Raw genomic sequence first — 24,549 nt, forward strand, 5'->3', positions numbered from 1 at the left:
TCCTCCCACCTCAGCCTCCTCTGTAGCTAGGACTACAGGCATTGCTGGCTAATTTTTAAATTTTTTGTAGAGACGGGGTCTTGCTATGTTGCCCTGGTTGGTCTTGAACTCCTGGCTTCAAGTAATCCTTCTGTCTTGGCCTCCCAAAGTGCTGGGATTGGAGGTGTGAGCCACCATGCCCAGCTGAGAAACTGTAATGAAGTCCAACTTATCAATTTTTTTTTTCTTGTATAGTTCATGCTTTCTAAGAGGTCTCTGCCTACACCAAGAACTTAAAGAGAATATCTTATGTTTTGCTCTGGTAGCTTTATTGCTTTAGCTTTACTTTTATGTCTATAATTTATCTCAAGTTGATTTTTGTGGATGATGTGAGGTATGGGTTAGGGTTTTTCTTCTATATGCATATCCATGAGTTCCAGACATATTTATTAAAGAGATTTTATTTCCTTCATTCAAATGCTCTAGTGCCCTTTGAGGAAATCCTTTGACCATATTTGAGAAAATCATTTGACCATGTATGTAAGGGTGTATTCTTGGCCTCTCTCTTCTGTTCCACTGTTCTGTTGGTCTATCATTTTGCCAATAACACACATAATGATTACTTTATTTGCTTCATTTTTAAAGGATATTTGCAGGGTACAGAGGTCTAGGTTGGTGCTGTTTTCTTCCAGCAATTGAAATGTCACTCTGTTGTCTTCTGGTTCCACTGCTCCTGCTGAGAAGTCAGCTGTCGGTCTTGGACATTTCAAAGTGAGTTCTTTTCTCTATCTTTTAAGATTCTATTCTGTCTTTTGTTTTCGGCAATTTGTTATGATGTTCTAGTAAGGCTTCTTTGTGTTTATATCTGTGGATCACACACTTTCTTGATTCTGTGAAATAATGTCTTTCATAATTTTTAGGAAATTCTGAGCCATTACCTCTTCAAACATTGCTCCTGCCTTGTTCTCTCTCCTCTTCTCCTGGGATTCTGTATGTTGGATTTTTTTTTGGATGTGACCCACATGTCCTTTATTCCCTTATCTCCCCTCTGCCTCCACAAATTCCTTTATGTCTTTATAAATCAGTCTGGATATTTTCTAATAACCTGTTTTGACCTATCTTTCATCTTTTCTGCTGTGACTAATCATCTGGTTTACTGTTCTACTTGTTATTGTAGTGAAAACTCATAAAATTTATCTTAACCATTCTAAGTATATGGTTCAGTAGTGTTTAGTATGTTCACATCAGGTAACCAACCTTCAGAACTTCTCCATCTGGGAAAACTGAAGCTCAATATCCATTAAACAACTTTTCACAGCCCCTTCCTCCCAGTTGCTGGCAACAATCATTCTATTTTCTGTCTCTATGAATATGACTACTCTAGATACCTCACATAAGTGGAATCATTCGGTATTTGCCTTTTTGTGACTGGCTTATTTCACTTACCGTAATTCCTCAAGATTCCTCCATGTTGTAGCATGCGTTGGAATTTCCTTCCTTTTTAAGCCTGTATTCATAGTATGTATATCCCATATTTTGTTTATCCATTCATCTGTGGATGGGCACACAGATGGCTTCCACCCCTTGGCTACTGTGAATAGTATGGCTATGAACATGGATGTGCAAATATTTCTTTGGAATCCTGCTTTCAGTTCTTTTGGATATATATCCAGGAGTGGAACTGCTGAATCATATGGTAATTCAATGTTTAATTGAGAAACTGTGATACTGTTTTCCACAGTGGCTGCATCTTTTTTTTTTTTGTTAGTTTTTATTTCATAATCATAAACTTAACTCTGCAATCCAGCTATATGTGGAGGGATATAATGAAAATGTAGAACTCAAAGAACTGCAGTGAGAATACAAATACTATAGGATACTGTGAGCAAATGGGGTGGAATGGTGCTCTCCTGAGCTACAAAAGGAAAGGTCTGGTGGTTAAGATAAAACAGAAGTGAAATTTATTACAGTTGTCTGCAGTTGGCAATGGTGATCTTCTTGCTTGTCTTGCCATTCCTGGACCCAAAGCATTCCATGGCTTCCACAATATGCATGCCCTCTTTCACCTTGCCAAAGATCACATGCTTGCCATCCAACCACTTGGCCATGGCAGTGCAGATGAAAAACTGGGAACCATTTGTTTTGGGTCCAGCATTTGCCATGGACAAGATGCCAAGACCTGTATGCTTCACAATAAAGTTCTTATCAAATTTATCCCCATAGATGGACTTGCCCTCAATGCCATTATGGTGTGTGAAGTCATCACCCTGGCATATAAACTCTGGAATAATTCTGTGAAAGCAGGAATCTTAATAACCAAATCCTTTGTCTTTATTGTTCAGAGTGTGAAAGTTTTCTCCTGTCTTCGGAAATGTGTCTGCAAATAGATGAAAGGAGATGTCTCCCAAGGGCTTGCTGTTGATGATGCTGAAGGGCACAGTGGGGATGACCATGGCCTAGAGACAGGGGCTGTTGGGGGGCAGCAGTGTCTGCAAAGCCAGCTGCATCATTTTATATTCCCACCAACAATGCACAGGCGTTCCAATTTCTACATCCTTGTCAATGCTTATTAATTTTATTTTTTTTTAATAGTGGCCATCCTAATTGGTGTGATGTGATATCTCGTTGTGGTTTGATTTGCATTTTCCTGATGATTTGTGGTATTGAGCATATTTGCATATGCTTGTTGGCTGTTTGCATATCATCTTTGGAGAAATGAGTATTCAAGTCCTTTGTATATTTTTTAATTGGGTTATTTTGTTTTTAAGTTGTACAAGTTGTTTATATAATTTGGATATTAACCCTTTATTAGATGTGTGACTTGCAAATATTTTCTCATAGTCTGTAGGCTGTCTTTTCACTCTAATAATTGTGTCCTCTGATGCCCAGAAGTTTTAAATTTTAATATAGTCCAATTTGTCTATTTTTACATTTGTTGCCTGTGCTTTTGTTGTCATATCCAAGAAATACATACAATGTCTTAATGCTTTTTTCCTATGTTTCCTTCCAAGAGTTGTACAGTTTTAGGTCCTACACTTAGGTCTTTGGACCATTTTGAGTTAACTTTTGCATATGATATAAAGTAAGGGTCCAACTTCATTCTTTTGCATATGAATATACAGTTTTCCTAACACCACTTGTTGAAGAGACCATCTTTTCCCCATTGAATGGTCTTGGCATCCTTGTGGAGAATCATTTGACTATATATATGAGGGTTTATTTTTGGGCTCGCCATTGTCTAATTTGATTTTATACCCATTGATTGAGTTCTTAATTTCAGTTATTGCAATTCTCAGCTCTAGAATATCCATTTGATTCTTTTTATCTCCCACAAGTTCCAATTATCTGGGGGGAAATTTCCCTTTTACTTATTTTCTCCTTGTCTTCTATTTTCTTGAACACATTATCATTGTTATTTCAAGTCCTGGTCTTAACTCCACAGCCTGAATCATCTGTGGGCATATTTCTATTGTGTGCTCTTTCTCTTGGTTTTCAGTCTCATTTCTTGAATGTCTAGTATAATTTTACTAAAGGCTTGACATTGTGTCTAAGAAGGTGTCGAGGCTCCATATGATGTTATCTTCTAAAGAGAGCATTCATACATTCTTTAGCTTGGCAAATAGACAATAAACTTAATTCAATAGCTGACTGAATTTGGGCTGCTATGCCATTGTGTAAAGGCTACAGTTGGCAATGGTGATCTTCTTGCTGGTCTTGCCATTCCTAGACCCAAATTTCACTTACCCTTAGTTTTGTCCCTTCATAAAAGGCACAAATCTCCAGACTTTCCAAATGAAATCCCGGGATAGTCATCAAAAGCCTCTTGTCCTCAATGCTGGGTCTTGAACTCTAGTACTAGCCTCCTAAAAACGGTTTTTCACAGCTTTCTACTTGGCTTTCTGGTCTCCTGTGTTTTGTAGCTTCAGAATTTGCCAATGTATTGTGAAGAGTACTAGGCTCACATCTGTCTTTCCCTTCTCAGCAGGATCTTAGCCCTTCTAGTATTCAATCTTATTTCTCTAGCCCTGCATGACTTCTAAAGGCTGTTTTTTTCTCTGCCTACATCAGCCTCCTGTATTGTAGCAGATCATTCTCTCTTCTTAAAAAAAAGCTTGCATTTCCATCTTTTTCCTCTTTATAATTCCGTTTGGCTATTTTCCATAATTTTCTGCTTTCATTTTCTCTTCTGCTGCACCTAGTCCATTTTTCTAAGATTGTTGACCACCTTCCTTCCTTGTAAAAAACTCCTTAGAAATTAGGTTTAAAATTCCTTTATCTGTAATATAATTTGAAAATACTGTTCCTGGCTTTTCATTTTGTCCATTGTGTTTATTTGAAATGCAAGTTTTTTAAAAAAATTAAGTTATTCATCTTTTTCCTTAGTGTATATGAATTTTGAGTCAATTAGGAATTTTTCCCTATATCCAAGTTACAGAGAAATTCCCATGCATTCTATTTGTCCTTGTATGAAGTCATTTTGTTACACTTATTTTAATCTCTGATCCATTTAAAATTTATCTTGGTGTGTAGTGAAGGAATGGATGTAATTTTTTTTTTTTTTTGAGATGGAGTCTCACTCTATTGCCCAGGCTGGAGTGCAGCAGCATGATCTCGGCTCACTGCAACCTCTGCCTCCTGGGTTCAAGTGATTCTTCTGCCCCACCCTCCTGAGTAACTGGGATTACAGGTGTGCACCAGCTAATTTTTTTGTATTTTTTGTACAGACAGAGTTTCAACATGTTGGCCAGGCTGGTCTTGAACTCCTGACCTCAGGTGATCCACCTGCCTCCGCCTCCCAAAGTGCTGGGATTATAGGCATGAGCCACCATACCTGGTGGAATGGATACAATTTTATCTTTTCCTCTATTTAGCATTAAAACACACATTTCCTTTCACTGATGAGATGCTGCCTTTACAGTATTCAAAATTGCCATATGCAATTAGTTTTCTATTCTTTCCCATTGGTTTGTGCATTCATGCAGCAATATCAAACTACATTAATTAAAGGCTTCATGTACATTTAATGTCTTCTAGGTTAAATCCTCCTCTTCTCCCACTGTTCTTTTTTTCAGTTTCTCTAATTATTCTTGATTGTTTCTTCTTTGAGATGAACTTAAACAATTATTAATAGCTTGCCTGGCACCAGAAAAAAACATGGCATTTTTGTTATTGCATTAAAATGACACATTAACTTAAGAAAACTGACATTATATGATGCTGAGACTTCACATGCAAGAACATGGTTAAGTCTTTCCATTTGTTCAAGCCTAGTTTGCATTTTTCAGAAGAGTTTTAAATTTTGGAGATTTTAGAAAAACTTGCCTGAGGTATTGTCTTTTAAAATTCTCTTACAACTTCTGTTTTTTTTTTTTTTAATTGTATATATGAAAAGTATTTATTTTTGTATGATAACTGTACTGATTTCTGGCTTAATCTGTTTTGGTCAATATCCATTTCCATGCTAAGTACTTTAAATCTTTGGAAATTTGTTGAGTCCTTTTTTATGGCTAAGTCATATGTTAAGTGTTCACATATGATAAACGTTCCTTCCTTGTGCATGTAAAAGAATAAATTTTGGGCTGAGCATGGTGGCTCACACCTGTAATCCCAGCACTTTGGGAGGCCGAGGCGGGAGGATCATGAGGTCAGGAGTTCGAGATCAGCCTGGCCAATATGGTGAAACCCCATCTCTACTAAAACATACAAAAATTAGCTGGGCGTGGTGGTGCACACCTGTAGTTCCAGCTACTCGGAAGGCTGAGGCAGGAGAATCACTTGAACCAGGGAGGCGGAGGTTGCAGTGAGCCAAGATAGCACCACTGCACTCCAGCCTGGGCAATAGAGCAAGACTCTGCCTCAAAAAAAAAAAAAAAAAAAAAAAAAAAAGAATTTTGTCACTGCTGGATGCAGTGCTCATATGTCAACTAGGTCCAGTTTGTAATTGTGGTTTTTTTCGTCTGCTATAATAATAACTGCTATCAGTTATTATAATTTTATTCAAAACTACTTCAATTAGGAATATGTCTATTTCTTCTGCCAGTTATGTCACTAATGCTTACCTTATATATTTTAGACTATATTCTTAGGTTCATACTGTTTACAGAAAATACCTACCTGTGAATTAAATCTATATTACTTTCCTATAGCTACTGTGACAAATTAACACCTACTTTGTGGTTTAAAACAATAAAAATGTATTCTTTCACAGCTGTTAAGGCAGGAGGTCCAAAATCAGTATCATTGGGTCAGAGTCAATGTGTCAGCAGGGTTGTGCTCCCTTCAGAGGATGAAGAGAATCTGTTACTTCCCTCTTCTGGTTTCTTGTAGCTGCTGGCATTCCTTTGCTTGTGGCTGCATAACTCTGCCTCTATTGTCACACAACCTTCTCTTCTGGATTAAGTCTCTCTCTGTCTCCTTCTTTATAAGAATACATGTGATTGGCTTTAGGACCTGGATAATCCAGGATAAACTGGATAATCCAGGATAATTGGTCCATCTCCAGATCCTCAATTTTATCTGCAAAGTCCTCTTCTTTCCATACTGTGTATGTACATAGTTTTCACAGGTTCCAGGGATTAGAACATGGATACCTTTGTGGGGGACACTATTCAGCCTGCCACAGATCCCTTTATTGTTATAAAATATTCCACTTTAGTAATGATTCTTATTATAAAGTTTACTTTCTCTGACAAGGGTATAGTTATATAGCTGTTATTTTTAAATTTAATTTAATTTTATTTTATTTTAAATCTAGCCCACATTTAATTCTTAAGTTACACTGTCTTTCTCCATTTAACTACTGATGTACTTGGGTCTATATTTGCCATTGTACTATTTGTGCTCTACTTTTATGTACCTTTATCTTCCTTGACTTCCTTTGGATTAATCAAATGTTCTACATGATTCCATTTTCCTTCTATTAAGTTACATTTTAAAATAATTTTTAGTTGTTAGCCTAGAGCTTAAAACATGCTTTTTTACTTATTAAAGCCAATGCAAATTATTACTTTTACTACTTGGCTGCTACTAATTAAGCCTTAGGACTTTTAAACTCCATTTGCTTCCCTCTCATCATTAATGTTACTGTTACCATGAATTTCAGATATACAGTACATAAAATTGAAACTCCTCAGGGTGTACAATTATTATTTTGTACAGTTACTATTCATTTACATATGTTTCCCAGTGTTCTTCATTCTTTCTTCCAAGTCCATATTTCTATCTGGGATTATTTTCCTGATGAACTTCCTTTAATTTTTCAATGCAGGCCTACTGGTACCAAATTCTCTCTGTTTTTGTTTGTTTGAACACATATTTATCTTGCCTTAATCTTTTAAGATGATTTTGGCTGGTTTAGAATTCTAAGCTTGCAGTTTTCTTATTCTTGCACTTTAAACATGTTGTTACAACGGCTTCTAGTTTCTATCATTTCTGTTCAGAAGCTAACAGTCTCATTGTTGCAACTGTGAAGGCAACTGGCGAATTAAAGATGGGCTACATATTCTTTGTCACTACCATCAGGTAGAGGATATTTTCCCTGTCTGTAATTTTGAGCAGGCCCCAGGACTTGCTTTGAAAGGCAGCATGGATGAAGTAGTAGTATTTTTTTCTAAAAATTGTATTCTGGTCTTTCTGTATAAAAGAACCACAGCAGCTCCAGATATTAAAATATTTCATCAGGGCAGTTTTTCCCTTCATTCTATTAGGCAAAGAAGTTGTAAGACTCATCAACTCATTCCTGCCCGATAATGAGTTAGGTTGGGGCATGCAGTTTGGCAAGACTCAGTCTGTCTGGGTCATTCCTGTTCCTTAGTTGTGGCACACCAGGGATTCTGATTATTAACTAAGCTAGACCTAATTAGACCTAATGCTAGATTAGGAACTAATTTAGACCTAATCAGAATCCCCAGAGTGCTGGAACAGGAATGACCTCAGGTGTCTGAGTAGGTAGGTTAGGTGTCTGTCTCCTCAGCCCTAAAGACTTCTTCCTGTTAGAGGTCCCCAGCTCACTTCAGTCTCGCATCCAAGTAGTATCTAGATGAAAATCCTGAGGGGAAAAAGCCACATGATTATGGCTGGCTCTGTCATTCGGCATCTCCTTACTTCCTAAGCAGTGCCAGATGGAGATATTTCACTCTACCTTTCCTAAGTTTTGGGCCTAATCCCCCAGACTCCTGTGTGGCCTTAGCTGTAATCAAAATGCTCCTGGGAAACAACTGGTCATGTGTTTGATTTCCAATCTGTTAACTTCCACCTTGAACAACTGCTAAAAGCTTTACTACTTTGTCTTTTTTTCTCAGTAATGGCTTTCTCCCTAGGCTAAGGCCAGTTCTTAGCTCATACCCTGAATCAACAAGCGCTGGCGGCACAGGCAGGAAGACACAGCTGGCAATCACCACTCACTTTGGAAAGGTTCTTCTGTCACTAGTAATTTAGTTCTTTCATATCTTGTTGCTTGCCTAGTTCTATGATAGCTTTAAAAACATGATTTTAGAAGTTTATCTGGTTCATTCAAGTTATTGTAAGGCAGTGACCTGCCCTGACCTACTACATCCTAACTGGAATATTACTTTTACATGTGTATTAACTTTTAATGTTATTTGACTAAATTCTTATATTCTTTGTAGTTAGTTTTCCATGGATTCTTTTGGGTTTTCCAGACATATGATTTTAGCAGATACAGTAGGCAGTCTGAATGCCTTTGTCTATATTAATACATTCAAACTCATGTTGAGTAGTAGTAGATAGAGGGGACATTCTTGTCTGGTTCTTGACTTCAGTAGAAAAGCATTTAGAAGGCACCTAGTAAGGTCCTGGCTTTTCTGCTAAGAGTGTGTGTGTGTGTGTGTGTGTGTGTGTGTGTTATTGTGCTAAGAAAAGTATCAATTCTTAGAGTTCTTAACCTAAGTTGGTATTGAATATATCCAATGTTTGCACAAGTTTGGATATGATTATATGATTTTTCCCCTCTATCAATATGAAGGATGATATTAATGGTTTCCAAATAGTAAATCAATTCTGTATTCCTAGAGCAGCCTTTTAGTCATAAAGTGTTTTTCAAAATATGCTGTTAGATTGTTTGCTACTATTTTATCACTTTTGAACTGATAACAAGTGAAATAGGTTAGTAGTTTTTTTTTTATGCCAATTTTTTCAGATTCGGGGAACAATGATACGTTTTCTTTGTAAAATACATTTTCTTTTTTTGATACTCTGAAATATAGCAGCACTGGAAATTTTTGGTCTTTAAAGGTTTGTAAAAGTCCTCTGAAGTCATCTGGGCCTAGTGTGCTTTTTGGTTGGAGTTAACGATTTTTTTCCATTTCTTCTAGGGCAATCTTTCTGACTTAGATGCTGTTTCTACTGAGGTCATTTTTTCTGCATTGTAGGTTTCTAAAAAATATTATTTCACCTAGGTTTTCAAACATATTTGAATAAATTATATGTTTTGGTCAAACTAGTGTGATTTTCTAAATGTCCTATTTTTATGGTCATGTCCCCCTGTCTTTCGAATTTTACTTTGGCAATCTCATTTTCCTTTATTAGGTTAGCTAATGATGTATCTATTTTATTGATACATACCTCAAACTCAACTTTTGGATTCATTATTTCTTCTGATTTTCTGTATAACTAATGCATCTTTTTTCTTTTGCTTTTAGTTTGGTTTATCTTTTCATCCCAGTTTTGGGTGTTTAATTCATATCTTTTCTTATTTTTCATTTTTACTGCTACAGGTACTTAACGCTATGAAAATTTCTCTGAAAACTGTTTTAGTCTGTTCTACAGACTGTTATTTTATTTTCATTTATCTTCAAGAAATTCTAAATTTTTTAGTTTTCCTTTGACTCAGGAGCTGTTTAAATGACATGTTTTAGAATTTCCAGGTAGGAGGGCTTTTATATTGTTATTTTTTATTATTATTATTTTGCATTCTGGCCAGAAAATGCTACTTTTATTTTTTCCTTGGAATTTGTTCACTGCTTTGATACAATTTTCATGAATGAATAATCTATGTTCAAATGACAAAAAGATGTATTTCCTATTATCAAAGTTCAGAGTTTGATATATCTAATAAGATCTACCTTACTGATTATGCTATTTAGGTCTTTTATATCCTTATTAATTTTTTGTTTGGTATTATGTGGTATATTTTAATGTTTCCGTGAATCTCTCTTAGTCTCTGCTTTATGACATTTGTTTCTGTGTTAGTGGATATATAAATACTAACAATTATTACAAGTTTATTGTAAACTGTAGTCTTTAGCATTATAAAGTATATTTCTTTGTCATGTCAAGCTTTTTGATCTAAGTTTTTCCTTGTTAGGTATGGAGATCATAAACTTTGATCTCTTATTTGTATTTGCCTTGTACCCTTTATCCATTCTTTTATTTTTACCTTAAATCTTGTTAAATTTTATTTGGATGTTTCTTGAATATAGGATGTTTGGTTATGCTTTGTTAAACAATTTGAACATCTTGTTCTTTTAATAGTTAAGGTAAGAACATTTGCAATTATGGATATAATTGTTTGTCCTTGGTCCCTTGAATACATCTGTTTAATATGTATACATGTGTATTATTTTACTATATTGTCTATCTTATTTGCATACTGTGTCTTTTCAGGTTATCTTTTGGTATTTAGGAAGGCTTGTATTGTATCTATACAGTAAGGCCTTTATATAATACCATTACTCTCCCTTCCATCACACTTTTTTTGGGCTATATTCTATTGGTCAAAAAATACATACAAATGGTAAGGAAATTACCTGTATCCTTTTCTTACATTTCTACCTTTCCTCCCCACCAGCATTTAATTTGAAGTATCATTCTTTAATTCCCAACCAGTACCTATTAAGTAATCAGTGAGCTTATTTCACCTCTTATATATTCTCCTATTCTCTCACCATTTTTTGATAATTATACTATAACTAAATTTTCAGAGCTCAAACAATCCCCAACTTAGGATTTTTCAACTTTGACAGTGTGAAAGCAACAGGCATACAGTAGAAAACAGTACAACACTCTCGTAAGCTGTAGCTGCCAGTCAGCCACATGATCACAAGGGTAAACAGCTGATACTCTATAATATACTGTGCTGCCAGATGATTTTACCCAACTGTAGGCTAATGTAAGTGTTCTGAACACATTTAAGAAAGGCTAGACTAAGCTATAATGTTTGGTATGTTAGGTGTACTAAATACATTTCAACCTATGGTATTTTCAACTTAACAATAGGTTTATCAGGATGTAACCCCATGGTAAGCTGAAGAGCTTCCATAACACACGATACTGTCTTGCCTCTCTTAGAGTCATTATTCAGTCTTGGCTCTATAGACAATTATATAATGCTTGCTACTAGTCCCTTATACCAATGCTGCTCTGGTCATTTTCGCTGTCTGAAGCTTCTCTCTAGAGAGTCTTCTCAAGAAGGGGCTCATGGAAACAATATTTGTTGCATGTTAATGGCAATTTGTCTGTGGACTCTATATTGATGGTTGGTTTGGTAGCACATAAAATCCATGGCTCATCTTTTTTTATTCTTTAAGTATCCTAAATATGTTACTCCATTGTCTTCTGGAATCAAGAGTTGCTGTTGAAATATCTGATTATATTTGTTTTCTTCCTTCCTTTCTTTCTTTTTAATTTTTTAAATTTTTCTTCCAAGATGGAGTAATTTTGCTTCAATAAGCATTGCTGTTGACTGTTCTGGATCAGTTTTCTATGGCACACAGTGCACCCTTTTAACAAAATCAGAAATAGAATAAGACTCAAATCTTATTTGAATGTAGAGCTTAAAATATGTTCCTCTCTAACATAATATCTTCAATTTTTCTTTAACTCTCTATTTTATTTTAGTCACTTGTCACTTCTGTCCTCTATGTCCCTTTCTGTGTTTGTGCTGTATTTCTCTTGCTGCTCCTTCCAATTTTGTCATCAGTTCTATGACAAAATTTTTCTACTACTGACCTGTTTGGCCTGGCACTCAAGTTTAATATATTTCAGTTTTCTATCTCCTGTTTTTATATCCATTGCTAATCTTTCTCCTGTGTTTTTATATTTTTGCTTTGTGTTCTTTATTTATGCAGGCGACTTTTTTTTTTTTTTTTAAATGAGACAGGGTCTCACTCTGTTACCCAGGCTGGAGTACAGTGGCATGATCATGGCTTACTGCAACCTCAATTTCCTGGGCTTAAGCGATCCTTCCACCTCAATCTGTCAAGTAGCTGAGACTACAGGTGTGTGCAAACATTTTAATTTTTTTGTAGAGACAGGGTCTCGCCATGTTGCCCAGGCTGGCCCAAACTCCTGGGCTCCAATGATCCTTCTGCCTTGTCCACCAAAGTGCTGGGATTACAGGCATGAGCCACTCTGCCTGGCCTAATATTTTAATCCACGGAGAAAAGTTTAGTCTGAATTATAATGTGTTCCATGACAATAGTTTCCTGCTGTGTGTTCTTTGGTAAGTTTTACTGCTTTTTCCTATGGTATTCATTCATTCATTCTTTATTGAGACGGAGTCTCACTCTGTCACCCAGGCTGGAGTGCAGTGGCATGATCTCGGCTCACTGCAACCTCTGCCTCCTGGGCTAGCACTGATTCTCCTGCCTCAGCCTCCCAAGTAGCTGGGATTACAGGTACATGCCACCACACCCGGCTGATTTTTGTATTCTTAGTAGAGATGAGGTTTCACCATGTTGGCCAGGCTGGTCTTGAACTCCTGACCTCAAGTGATCCACCTGCCTCGGCCTTCCAAAAGTGCTGGGATTACAGGTGTGAGCCACTGGGCCCAGCCGGTTTTCTTTTATTTTTGTATCAGTGCTGTGTCTGCTCTGTTTTTATTACTCAGGATTTTCCTGGTTGAGCTACTTGTAGAAAGTTCCTTCAGGTAGTAGAATTTTGCTGATGTTTTCTGAAATTGCTAACCCTGCCTGACTTCTGCTACAATTCATCTTGTATGGTTTTGCGTGGATCATAACCACTTTTGGCAATCCTTACATTTTTTTGAAGTCTGGGGATCATGTGCTTGCCCTAGTTTCATTATAATTGGGGTCTGCTGATGATTTTTCCATGTGCGATATCCGGAAGATGAAGGAAGTTGCTATCTCACTGTCTCACAATGTCACATTCATATTTGAAGTTGGGTTAATTCTTTAAATGACTATGCTAAATTAGCTATTTAATATTATACAGTAGTAGAGAGATTCTTAGTCATAAAGTAATAAAATTAAATTAAAAAACCCCTCCTCTTTACACAAATATCACACAGAAGAAGAGGTGTCTTAGAATCTCTCAATGATATTTTCTGTAGGCTCTATGAAAATGCAATTTGGTAAATATTTTGTTTCATGATTTAAAGAGAAAAGACATTTCAAAGTGTGTTTCCCATCCATCATCCAAAATACCAAATATTCTTCACCATCAGAAGAACATCTGACTTATTTCATATACCTAGATTCCATGGTTTCCAATACTAACACCTCTATACACACATACTGGGGTAAAGAAGAGAAAACTGACTAGGTAAGTTTCACCACGGAAGGTAGGCAAAGAGACAGAAAAGAATATTTAAAAAGTGACTGAAACATTCTGAGGGGAGTTATTTCACATTATCCTTTGAGCCACCAAGTGCTAAGTAACTAACAGAAGAGGTTAGAGACACTTAGGAGGAAATAACCTAGAAAAGAAGTTAGAAGGAGGGCAATTGTTTCCAGCTTTTCTGTGGGGAGACTTACCTTTTCCAAAACTTTGGCAATTCGGGTGCCAATTTGTTCAAGCGACTGTTGTGGATATTGGTCTTTGCCGAGATTTTGTAATACCTGGAAGGAAGGAAGATGGCAGATTAGTAGAATGAAAACGATGCAGGATCTAGATGATACTGCTAATGCTGAGTCGGGCACCATACCACAGAGGCAAACTGTTTTTCTGGGATACATGCTGTGGTCCTATTGGTAAGGTAATCTATGGAAGATACATTTAAGGCGGTTTTAGCATCCCCTCAGCTCTCCCACATTTAACAAAAATTACAGAATATAAAACACATTCATTATAGCGACATTAGACCACAGAGTAAATGAAATAAACTATGTGTAATCTTGTCATTCAGACATGTAAAGACATATAGAGAGGTATCAACCACTTTTAACACCTTTATATGTCTTTCAGATATTTTTCTATGTACGTTTTCTCACAAAATATTGAATTATACTATATACTGTTACCTATGTTTTCACATTATATACTGTGAAAATTTATTCATGTCAATAAGAATATTTCTATATATTTTCTAATGGTGCCACTGTATACTATCTTACTTCTATACCAAAATTTATTTAACCAATGCTCTACTGTTGGATACTTGTGACATGTTTTTCCAATTCTTCTAGGTAGATACTTTGCTAGGTATATATTGGGTCTGCCTTCCTTACCTTCCTTCTTAAAAATGTCAACAGGAGAATTAACTGCCCCAAACATTTTTCTCAAGAGTCTGTATTTGATGGCAAGGCAGAACTACTCCCCTTGAGGGGTAAATTAGGATTAAAATTCCATGGTCATAAATAAAAAAAGACTAATAAGCTCAGTCCAAGGGCCTGAAAGAAATCAGGCTTGGCCCAAATCCACCTAGGTGATGCCTAACTGAAAAAAAGCCCCTATTTTTTTTTTTAAAGGCCTGGTCACCTGTGCTTTCCACTATCAATGTGCATCCTAATTGTGAGGCTAAAAACCAGCCTGAACAAAGTTGAGCACTCACCTCTGTTAGCTGACTCTCCCCTGTGTAATGCAGGCTGGCTCGGTTGGAAACACCATGCAAGTGGTCCAGGGTATGCATACTCGTGGGGAGATTGCCATTGCAAAGAGGCTCCATTGCTGGCTGCTGTATAGGGGTGGCAAAGTCTATGTGTTCTGTGATGCTGAGAAATGGAGATGACCACATTAGGAAATTTTTGAGTGGGTGTGAAGAGAAGAGAGACAGCATTAACAATCAGCTCATCATAGCTTCAACATGCTATCCCCTGATTTTAAACGAGGTAAGTTTTCTTCTAGGATTTCTTCTTCCAAGATATAAGTGGTGATAAATACCCACAACTGGTTATTATCTTTTAGTTTTCTTTTATGCACAGCAGCACATTCCTCCCCACAGAAAAAGTTACCTAAAGCTTAGTAAATTTTATAGAGATAAACAGCCGTACACTGTATTTAGGTGTAAGACTAAGTACTTCCTTTCATTTTCCCACCATATACAAACTATTATAGACTGTCATATGCACTAATATGACAAATTGGCACTGCCATGTTTTACTTGCAGCTATTTAAAAAGTCTAACAATTATTAGGCAAACATTCACTCATTATTTATTTACAGCCTATTACATGTCAGATACAAGCACTATAATAATGAGTAAAACATAGTCAGTCCCTGCTGTTATCATGTTCATTCTCTTGTGAGTGATTCATTTATTACATGTGATAAGTTATAAAAGATAAAATATGGTGCAATGACAGTACACTCCAGGAGGGTATACGTTGCCTCTGCACTGGTGGAGCAGGGAGGTAGCTAGTAAAGGATTCTGTGGAGGTAAGATTAAGTTGAGGCCAGAAGGTTTAGTATGAATTGACCAGCTGAGAACCCATAGTGAGAACAATGCCACAGACAAAAGAGACACCATGTGTGACAGTCCTGGCAGGAGAGAGGGCAAAAGAGAGGATGAAAAAACAGGCAGGGAGCAGATCAAGAAAAGCAGATCAAGTCCACTTTAAATAGCAGTAAGAATTTCCTAGAGTGCTTTAAGAATGATTTGACTTATATTTGAAGAATTCTGAGTACTGTGGAGAGAATAGGTTGAACAGAGGCAAGAGTGAACAGAGTAAGAGGACCAGCTAGGAGGTACTGGATGAACCGATGTAGGGATGGTTATGCTCTGGTTTGAGGAGGCAGTAATGGAGATGGAGAAAAGTAGGTGGTTTTGAAAAATACTCAGGGAGTAAAAGTGCTAAGAATTGGTAACAGGCTGAATTTGAAGAGCAAGGGAGGAAAATTGTTAAGGATAATTCCCAGGTTTTTGGCCTAAGCATTGCTGGAGCTATTTACTAAAAATAGGAAAAGAAAAAACGAACGAAACAATAATTTTTTAATATGGAGAGTGGGCAAGAAAATTATGACTTTAGTTTTCCTGAGCATGGGATGCCTGAGTGCAATCTAGACAAGACAGGTCAGGGAGACAGACAAATGAGTTGAAGGCGTTGTAGAAGGTCTGGTATGGAGATTCAAGTTTGGGAGCTGTTAGTACATCTGTGTTGATTGGAATTTTGGGAGTAGATCAGTCTGACTAGACGTGATTACAAAATAAGAAGGCTTAGTGGTAAATCCTGGGGAACTCCAACACTTAAAGGGTAGAAAAGGGGTCAGCAAAAGAGAGTGAGTGTCCAGTGAGGAGAAAGCAGTTATCAGAGGCACCTAGTATGTCTCGGTAGGTGTTTGCGAATCTGGATTTGCTCTGGCTCCCTTACAACTGCATGATATTCATGAGAAACTATGGGTTTTGTGCTTCTATAAAGAGGATCCAGTCTTCAATGCAAACTAAGCAGGTTATACATGGCTGCTAGATAGCTTACGAAGGACAGGTGAAGGCACCGGGAAGGGAAGCACACTCACGGCTTTGCTACAATGGGTTGGGTCCACCTGGGGGCCATGGTCAGCATGGTCATCCTTTGAAAATTCAGCTCTAGAAAGGATAACTTTTCTACGCTCTGTTAAGAGGGCATCCTTAAAGTCAGCTGGGTTCAGTGGAACTCAAATGCCATAAAGGAGGGAGAGGCTTAACATACTTACTCAATGTTTTTTGAAGAAACTGCAAGCCAGGTACTCACGATGGCAGTCAGCTCTACCCAGCGGAGTTTGACGCATTCGTCTGGGCTGGGCCATCCCAGACGCTGGTAGTCACGTTTTTTTCCTGGAAGGAAAGTATGCCATGAATCCACGCGATTGCAAAGGAACAGAACCCAAAGGGCCTTGTGCCCTGATGATTACTTCACCCAGATTGGTGTATTTGGAGGTGCTAGTCATTCTTGTAGTCTTTAGCATTTCCCCCATCTATGGTCTAATTAAAATCTTGTCATTATGCAATGGGACTAAAGATCATCTCTGAGTAAAGACAGGTGGAGAAGAAAGAATAAATGAGTCCTTTGGTGGATTTAAGACTGAGCAACATGAAATAAGGGTTAAGGTATTCTTCAATGTTAACAGTCTTACCAAACTTAATTTTTGCCCCCTCTGTATTTTGATTTTATAAAGACAACTCCAACTTAGTAGAAACATATATCCCTAAAGCAGGGTTTCTCAACCTGGTATTATTGACATTTTGGGCTGGATAATTTTTTGAGGACCTGTCCTGTGCATTGGAGGGTGTTTAGCATCATCTTTGGCCTCTACCCACTGGATGTTGGTAGCACCGTTCCCCAGATAAAACAACAAAAATGTCTCCAGATATTGCCAAATGTCCCCTGGGGGGCAACATCACACCCAGTAGAGAGAACCACTGCTATAAAGAAGAGCAGCAGGGAATAATGATGTTAATGAAAGATGATCATCTTCCCCCAGCCCCCGCCACAACACCACAGTCCAAGAACCAGCCTGGTTATCATCTATTTGAAGAGTACTTCCTGTGTATTCAGATCCCGTGCTAAGTGCTTTACATCCTTAACCTCATAACTTTTTTCCATTTTTCTTTTTTTAATTAGAGACAGCACCTTGCTTTCTTGCCCAGGCTGGAGTGCCATGGCATGATACTAGCTTTCTGTAGCCTTAACCTCCTGGGTTCAAGTGATCCTCCCACCCTGGCCTCCCAAAGTGCTGGGATTATAGATGTGAGCCACTGCATCTGGCCTGAAGTAGGTTTTAACCCTCATTTCTCAGATGAGAAAACAGAGACTCAGGGAGACTAGATGACTTGCCCAGGTCACCTGGCTAGGAAATGGCAGAGCTGGGATCCTGATCCAAGTCTGTTTGACTCTAACGTGTATGTTCCCAATCAACAAGCTATTTAAAGCTACAAAAAATTTTAAAGCTCTGTTTATTAATATCCTTCGTAGGTACTACTTTTTGGGTCTGGGCGCTTTACTTACATCAAATCCCCAAGAAAAGAGCAGAACTGTCTTGTCTGGGAGGGGTTTTCTGAAGGAGTTATAATGGAATAGGCAGGAAGGAGAACTTTAGTTCTGTATAGCACTTTTTATATTATAGGAATTTACCAACAGTAGAAAACTGTTTGAGGTACAGGCAGGGGTTTAGATTGAGATTTTAACAAAACAGAAAGGAACAGTTTTGAAAGAGTTTCAAATTAACTCTCTTTAAATTAATAACTTAAATAAGCCATAATTTTCACAAAAAATCTTATTTTCTTTTACATTTAATAATTTCATTTGAAAAATATTTATTGAGCACCTGTTATAAGGGGCTGAGAACCATAAAAGACACTAGGGGTACAGACAGGAATCATAAGACGGCCTGCTCTTGAGCTCACAGTCTAGTAAGGAAGGTAAACATAAACAAATCATTACAATACAATAGGAAAAGAGCTAGAGCAAAGATATAGAACAATTGCACAGAGGAAAGAGTAACTAATTCTGCCTGAAGGTAACAAGGAAGAGATGGCACTTGATTTTGAAGTTTAGGATGAGGGATATTTTAGCACGGCAGAGGGCAGAGGGGGCATAGGGCATTCCAGGCATAGGGAACAGCATGTGCAAAGGCACTGAGGTAAAAACATGAGCATGGTTGGTTCAGAGAATGGTGTTGAAGGGTACACAGAGGCGGGTTGTAAAGGGTCTTGTACACCACACTAGGAAGTTTGAATTTTATCCTGTAGGCAATGGGAAGGCTTCAAGCCCACATCTCTCCATCTGGTTCACAAGGATATCATAAGAGGCTCTGTTAAATGCCTTGCTGAAATCCAGTTACATTATGTCTATGGCACTTTCCTGGTCTTCCAGTCTAGTAGCCCTAACCAAAAAAGGAAATGAAATTAGTTAAGCATTATTATTAGTTCTTAGAAAATCTACAATGGCTCTTAATGATCTCCATTTTTCCCCCATGGGCTCACAAACTATTTAATACTTTGCTTTATAACTTGGTCAGGATTTATCATGAAGCTGATTAGTTAGCAGTGAATAGAATCCATACTTAACTGAAAATTGGGATTTTGAATCTCTCTAGTATTTCTGTCCTCTATGCTTTAGAGCTTTTCACTTTAATGCCAATAAGTGGTTCCATGATCCCATTTGCAAGTACATTCAATGCCCTACTTGGGCCCACCAATTTGAATACATTTAAAACTGCTTAAGTGCTCTCATATCATCTCAACCATATTCAGCTTTAGTTTTCACTTTTATAATACATTTTTAGTTTTTTTGTTTATAAAAGTAATACAGGCTTATTGTAAAATATTTTAAAAATGGAAAAGTCATACAGAAGAAAATAAAAATCACCTATAGCTCTGTTAGCACCCAGAGATGACCATTTATAACATTTTGATGTATTTCCTCCTACTTTTGTTTCTATGTGTTTGTTTATTATACCATATTTCATCAAATCTAAGATGCTGCCAACTGTAAATATACATTATTTTAAAGGATTTAAGAAAGAAAAACAGTGCCAATTATTATATAAGATACTATCAACTCTAAGATGTATTCCAATTTCAGAGATATTGAAATGTGAAAAAAATGTAGTTGATGAAATACAGCATAATGATTAAGGTATTCTCTACATTTACTACTTTATAAATTGCTTTTCTTAGTATATTACCAATATTTTGGCTGCCTATTATGCAGCATGAACGTGTTATGCTGTTGTTATGTTAGGCAATTACAACATTCAGGTTGTTTACAAATTTTTATTATAAGCAACCCCATGATCAATATCTTTCTACTTACATCTATGGCACTTGTAAGATGATTTACTTAGGGTAAATTACTATAAGTAGAATAACTGGTATATTTTTAAATTTTCTGATGCGTCTAGTCAGACTACCCCAAAATTCACTTCATTTAAATAAAATGTGTGTTACACATTTAAAAACAATTTGATAATCAAAACTGGTATCTTACTGTTTATGCCTGCACTCCTTTGATTGCTGATGAGGTTGAACATCTTCTCAAGTTTAGTGGCCATCTGTGTGTGTGTGTGTGTGTGTGTGTTTGGTGAGCTGCCTATGTACGCTGCATACATTTTTTTGAAATACTGGATGTTTCATACTGATTTGTAAGTGCTCTTTAAATGATATTGATACCCTCTGCTTATCATATATTCTGTAAATATATACAAAAATAATCTACAAAAAATACTTCGCTTCAATCCTTTGTCTTATTTTGTGGTGCTTTCCAGTGTCAGAATTATTATTTTCTTTCTCTCTCTCTGCCTTAGAAAGTTCTTTCCACATGGAAAGAACATGTGAATATTCACCTAGTTTTTCTTCCTTTATGATTTATTACACGTAATGTTAAATCCACTGGAATTTCATTTCCATAATGTTTTAGCGTTTGAACACTGTTTTCATTGATACAGAAGACAGAATGGTTTCTTGATCACTTTGCCCCTTTATCATCTCATCTGAACTATTTCAAGTTACAAATACAGCCTCTGTGAGAAATGAGACAGTGATATCTAAAACAAGAAATTGGTATATTAAACATTCAAATTTACCTTGTGGCCCAGGAGATGCCACCTTGGGGCCAGTGATCTCCAGGTTTGCTTGGTAACGATGTCCATTTTCTATCTGACTTGTTTCTACTTTTTTCCCAGGAGTTTTCTTATGATCTCCTTTGGGTTTCTTTACACGTTTGACCTGGAATGTAATCTGGGAAACAGAAACATGTTAGGGACAAATGAGACCAGTGATCAAATCTGTCAATGACTTGTGAATACTAGTTAAGAATAACCAAGTCCTGTGCTCAGGTTCTCTCCTTGAATTTAACTCTTAAAGACCTAAATAAAAAATGGTTAGTGAAATGAACAAAATAACCTAGTCTTGAAGAATGTATAGGAGAAACTGAAAAGAAAGATGTCTGAACTGGACAGTTCCAAGTCTGCAGGCTCTGACTGTGGCTTCACACCCATCCCATTTCCTCCTGCCTCCCAGAAGAGCCAGCAATACATAAGTAACATGAAAGGCTTCCTCCCGGTAAAATTCCAATGTGAAGGCTGTCCTGGAGTGTGCAGCCAAGTAGTGCCACATATCCAACAGAAACTTCCACTTTGCATACTAGGATCCCCTGAAGGACATGGGCTACAATTTTGTAAGAATTAAGCTGGCAAACTTACCCATTCTGTTGCTTCATCATCTTCACTTCTGCAGTCTCCGTAGCAAGAGCTTCTGGCCACTCCATCCTGGGGACCTTTCTTCAGCACCCGTATTCCTTGTAAGTCTAGACGCCGCCCTTTCATCTCCAGTGCACCCCCAAAGCCTTCCAAAGGCCATGCCTGTTGAAATTCATCCACCAAAGCCAGTATTTCTTCTGACATTTTGGTTTCATCTGAGTTCTCCATCTCGTCAGAGCCATTGCTCTCCTCAACCACCGTACCTGAAATTCAAGGGCCAGCATGTTAGTAAAAGGTACATAGTACTCATTCAAGTCCTTGGGTGACTCCAACCCTGCTTTTGGAGAAACGTTTTGGCTCTGCTTAGAGGCACTTCTATAGCCCAATGTGATAAAAATACTATTCAGCATCTTCAAAATACATAATAAAATACCAAGTTTGTCATCTAGCGTTTGCCAAAAGCCTGGCTGAGAACAGTGGCAGCTAGACAGCAGGCAGGCAGAGATTCTCTTATTAGTGAGCATGAGGACAGGTATGTGATATACTATTTTTTAAAAAAGATCCACTTGCTCTACATTCAAAACATAGACGGCAAGGATGAAGCTTATTATGTTATTTAATATATGGGATTCTTCAAGGTTTATTCAAATATCTGGACATAGCTGTGTGTCCAGACCATATAGCTGACTTAACTGACTTAACTGAAAAATGATTTATTTAATGGAAAACTATCCTAATTCTACATGAAGGCTCCCATTTTTCACTAATGGCTGATACAAGAAATAGCAATATACTACAATAATTTCTTTCTAAAATGATTACCAAGATATTATTTAGGTGGCTCAAGTCTCTAAAAGACCCCGATGGAAGACTCTCAGCATAATGGCCTAGCAAAAATTCTCTCTCTTGAGAACTCAGTATGTTTCCTTTATTATCCAATGAAGGCTACACAACCCTCTTGAGTTTTCCTCTATGCTTGAATAACAAGGAAGTTCAGGCAAAATCAGCCCGAGTTTCTTAACAGAAGGCTTTCTTTTAAAAAATTCTGCATTACTTAACTTTTCCTGTTTATTTTGTATTAATGGCTGGATGTTACATTGTGCATTCCATGAAAGTTATCCCTAGTCCCTTTAGGAAGTAGATAGGGTACAAGAACAAATAACAAAACATCTCCTTTTGTAACATATACCCACAGGAAAACCTGAGAGCTCTGGGTTGATACCTCACAAAACGCCAGTTTCACTATTCTAGTGCAGTAATCTTCAGTTGGTAATTCTGGCTTGTTCAGGGATTTAGAACATGGTATCACAGCCATGCACCACATAATGAAGTTCTGGTCAATGATGAACTGCATATACCACAGTGGTGCCATAAAATTATAATACTGTATTTCCCCTGTACCTTTTCTGCATTTAAATACGTTTAGAGACGCAAATATTTACCATTGTGTTATGCTTGCCTACAGTGTTTCAGCAGATAAACGTGCTGTAGAAGTCTGTAGCCTAGGAGCAAGAGGCTACACAATATAACACGGGAGCACAGTAGGCTATACCACCTAGCTTTGTGTAAGGAAGTACAGTACACTCTATGATGTTCCCACGATGGTAAAATCACCCAAGGACGCATTTCCTAGAACATATCCCTGTTGTTAAGCAACACACTGGAAAAAAATCATGCTGTTTAGCTACAAAGAGTTCTGCAAACCCAGTAACCCAAGGTTACTGCTTCCCTGTGCTCCTAACATATGGTAATATTTATCATTATTTAAAACTTCTGAGAGAGAGGGGCTTTCATCAATGGAAACTGATATTCAAATGAAGAGAGAATACGGAGCTTGCTGCAGGCTTCTGTTGCTGGTAGCCATTAGGCTTTTCTAAAGGCTGCTGGGGTTGGGGCAAGAGCAATTCCTAAAAAACAACACTAAATATGTACATATTTTTATATTTTCTCCTCACAGGTGAGGAATAAGTAGATTATAAGTGTGCTCTGAGTTAGCAAAAAATAAACCAAACTTTATTGATAGCCTACTATGTGTCTATCTCTGTAAGCTGTAGGCGGGAACAAAAAAAAATGGAAAGTTTCTAACCTTAAGAAATTAAATATAATGAATTTATAATCAAGTTGGAGACAGAAAACTACATACATGAAATAATAAAGAGAACAATTAACTTTTTTTTTAAGAGGAAAAAATACTTGCATGTAATCACAAATGCTTCTTAGAGAAAGGGGGACTACCTGAGGCAGGATTTAGACAGACAGAGTAGAGGGCCAGGGAGGTCACTCCCCAGAGTGACTTTTTTTTTTTGAGACAGAGTCTTGTTCTGTCACCCAGGCTGGAGTGCAGTGCAGTGGCGCGATCTCAGCTCACTGAAACCTCTGCCTCCTGGGCTCAAGTGATCCTCCTGCCACAGCCTCCAAAATAGCTGGGATTATAGGTGCAGGCCACCACACCCAGCTAATTTTTTTTGTATTTTTGTAGAGATGGGGTTTCGCTATGTTGGCCAGGCTCGTCTTGAACTCCTGACCTCAGGTGATCCGCCTGCCTCAGCCTCTCAAAATGCTTGGATTCCAGTGTGAGCTACTGCATCCAGCCTTCCAGAGTGACATTTTTTTTTTAAAAAAGCATGTATGCATAGACTCATTTGTCCACACACATACATACAGGGATAGTAAAGGCACATGGAAGGCATGACCAATTTCAAATTAATTACAACCAAGAATGTATACAGGGGATAGCAACAAATAAGACACTTAGGAAAGGTAGGTGATGTTACAAATGTGTGAGAAAGTCATGAAGAGGATTCGTTGTAAAGGGAGCCTCTTGTTTCTTAAGCAGAAGAATAACAGGATGAGGGCCATAATAATTACGAAGGTTAAAGTCTTAGAGTAGTAAATCAGTTTGTGTATTGGAACAGGGGTGTTGGACAAGGAAAGAGAAGACAGAAGACAAAGAGACCAATTAGAAAGGTATTTAAGAATCTTTATAAGAGTTATAGAAGTGTCCCAAAGGATTATAAATCATGCTGCTATAAAGACACATGCACACGTATGTTTATTGCAGCACTATTCACAATAGCAAAGACTTGGAATCAACCCAAATGTCCATCAGTGACAGACTGGATTAAGAAAATGTGGCACATATACACCATGGAATACTATATAGCCATAAAAAAGGATGAGTTCGTGTCCTTTGTAGGGACATGGATGCAGCTGGAAACCATCATTCTCAGCAAACTATCACAAGAACAGAAAACCAAA

The 24,549-nt window shown here is 37.4% G+C and overlaps 1 protein-coding gene and 1 pseudogene across 3 annotated transcripts in view; both read right to left on the minus strand.

Moving 5' to 3' along the window:
- The window catches only part of TTC17 (tetratricopeptide repeat domain 17), a 138,470-nt gene that overhangs the window by 25,002 nt on the left and 88,919 nt on the right, over positions 1 to 24,549 (minus strand). For 2 of the 3 annotated variants that reach the window (XM_025356229.1, XM_025356227.1), the window contains 5 exons: positions 21,295 to 21,554; positions 20,677 to 20,830; positions 16,807 to 16,927; positions 14,729 to 14,888; positions 13,713 to 13,796 (listed from right to left, as the gene is read on the minus strand). In XM_025356229.1, coding sequence (XP_025212014.1) covers positions 13,713 to 13,796; positions 14,729 to 14,888; positions 16,807 to 16,927; positions 20,677 to 20,830; positions 21,295 to 21,554 — 779 coding nt within the window. Of the gene's footprint in view, positions 1 to 13,712; positions 13,797 to 14,728; positions 14,889 to 16,806; positions 16,928 to 18,189; positions 18,976 to 20,676; positions 20,831 to 21,294; positions 21,555 to 24,549 lie in introns of those variants that run through there. The other variant, XM_025356230.1, reaches the window with a different exon arrangement.
- LOC112606147 lies at positions 1,396 to 2,432 on the minus strand (annotated as a pseudogene).

This window comes from Theropithecus gelada, chromosome 14 (genome assembly GCF_003255815.1).
Source record: "Theropithecus gelada isolate Dixy chromosome 14, Tgel_1.0, whole genome shotgun sequence".
Lineage (NCBI taxonomy): Eukaryota > Metazoa > Chordata > Mammalia > Primates > Cercopithecidae > Theropithecus > Theropithecus gelada.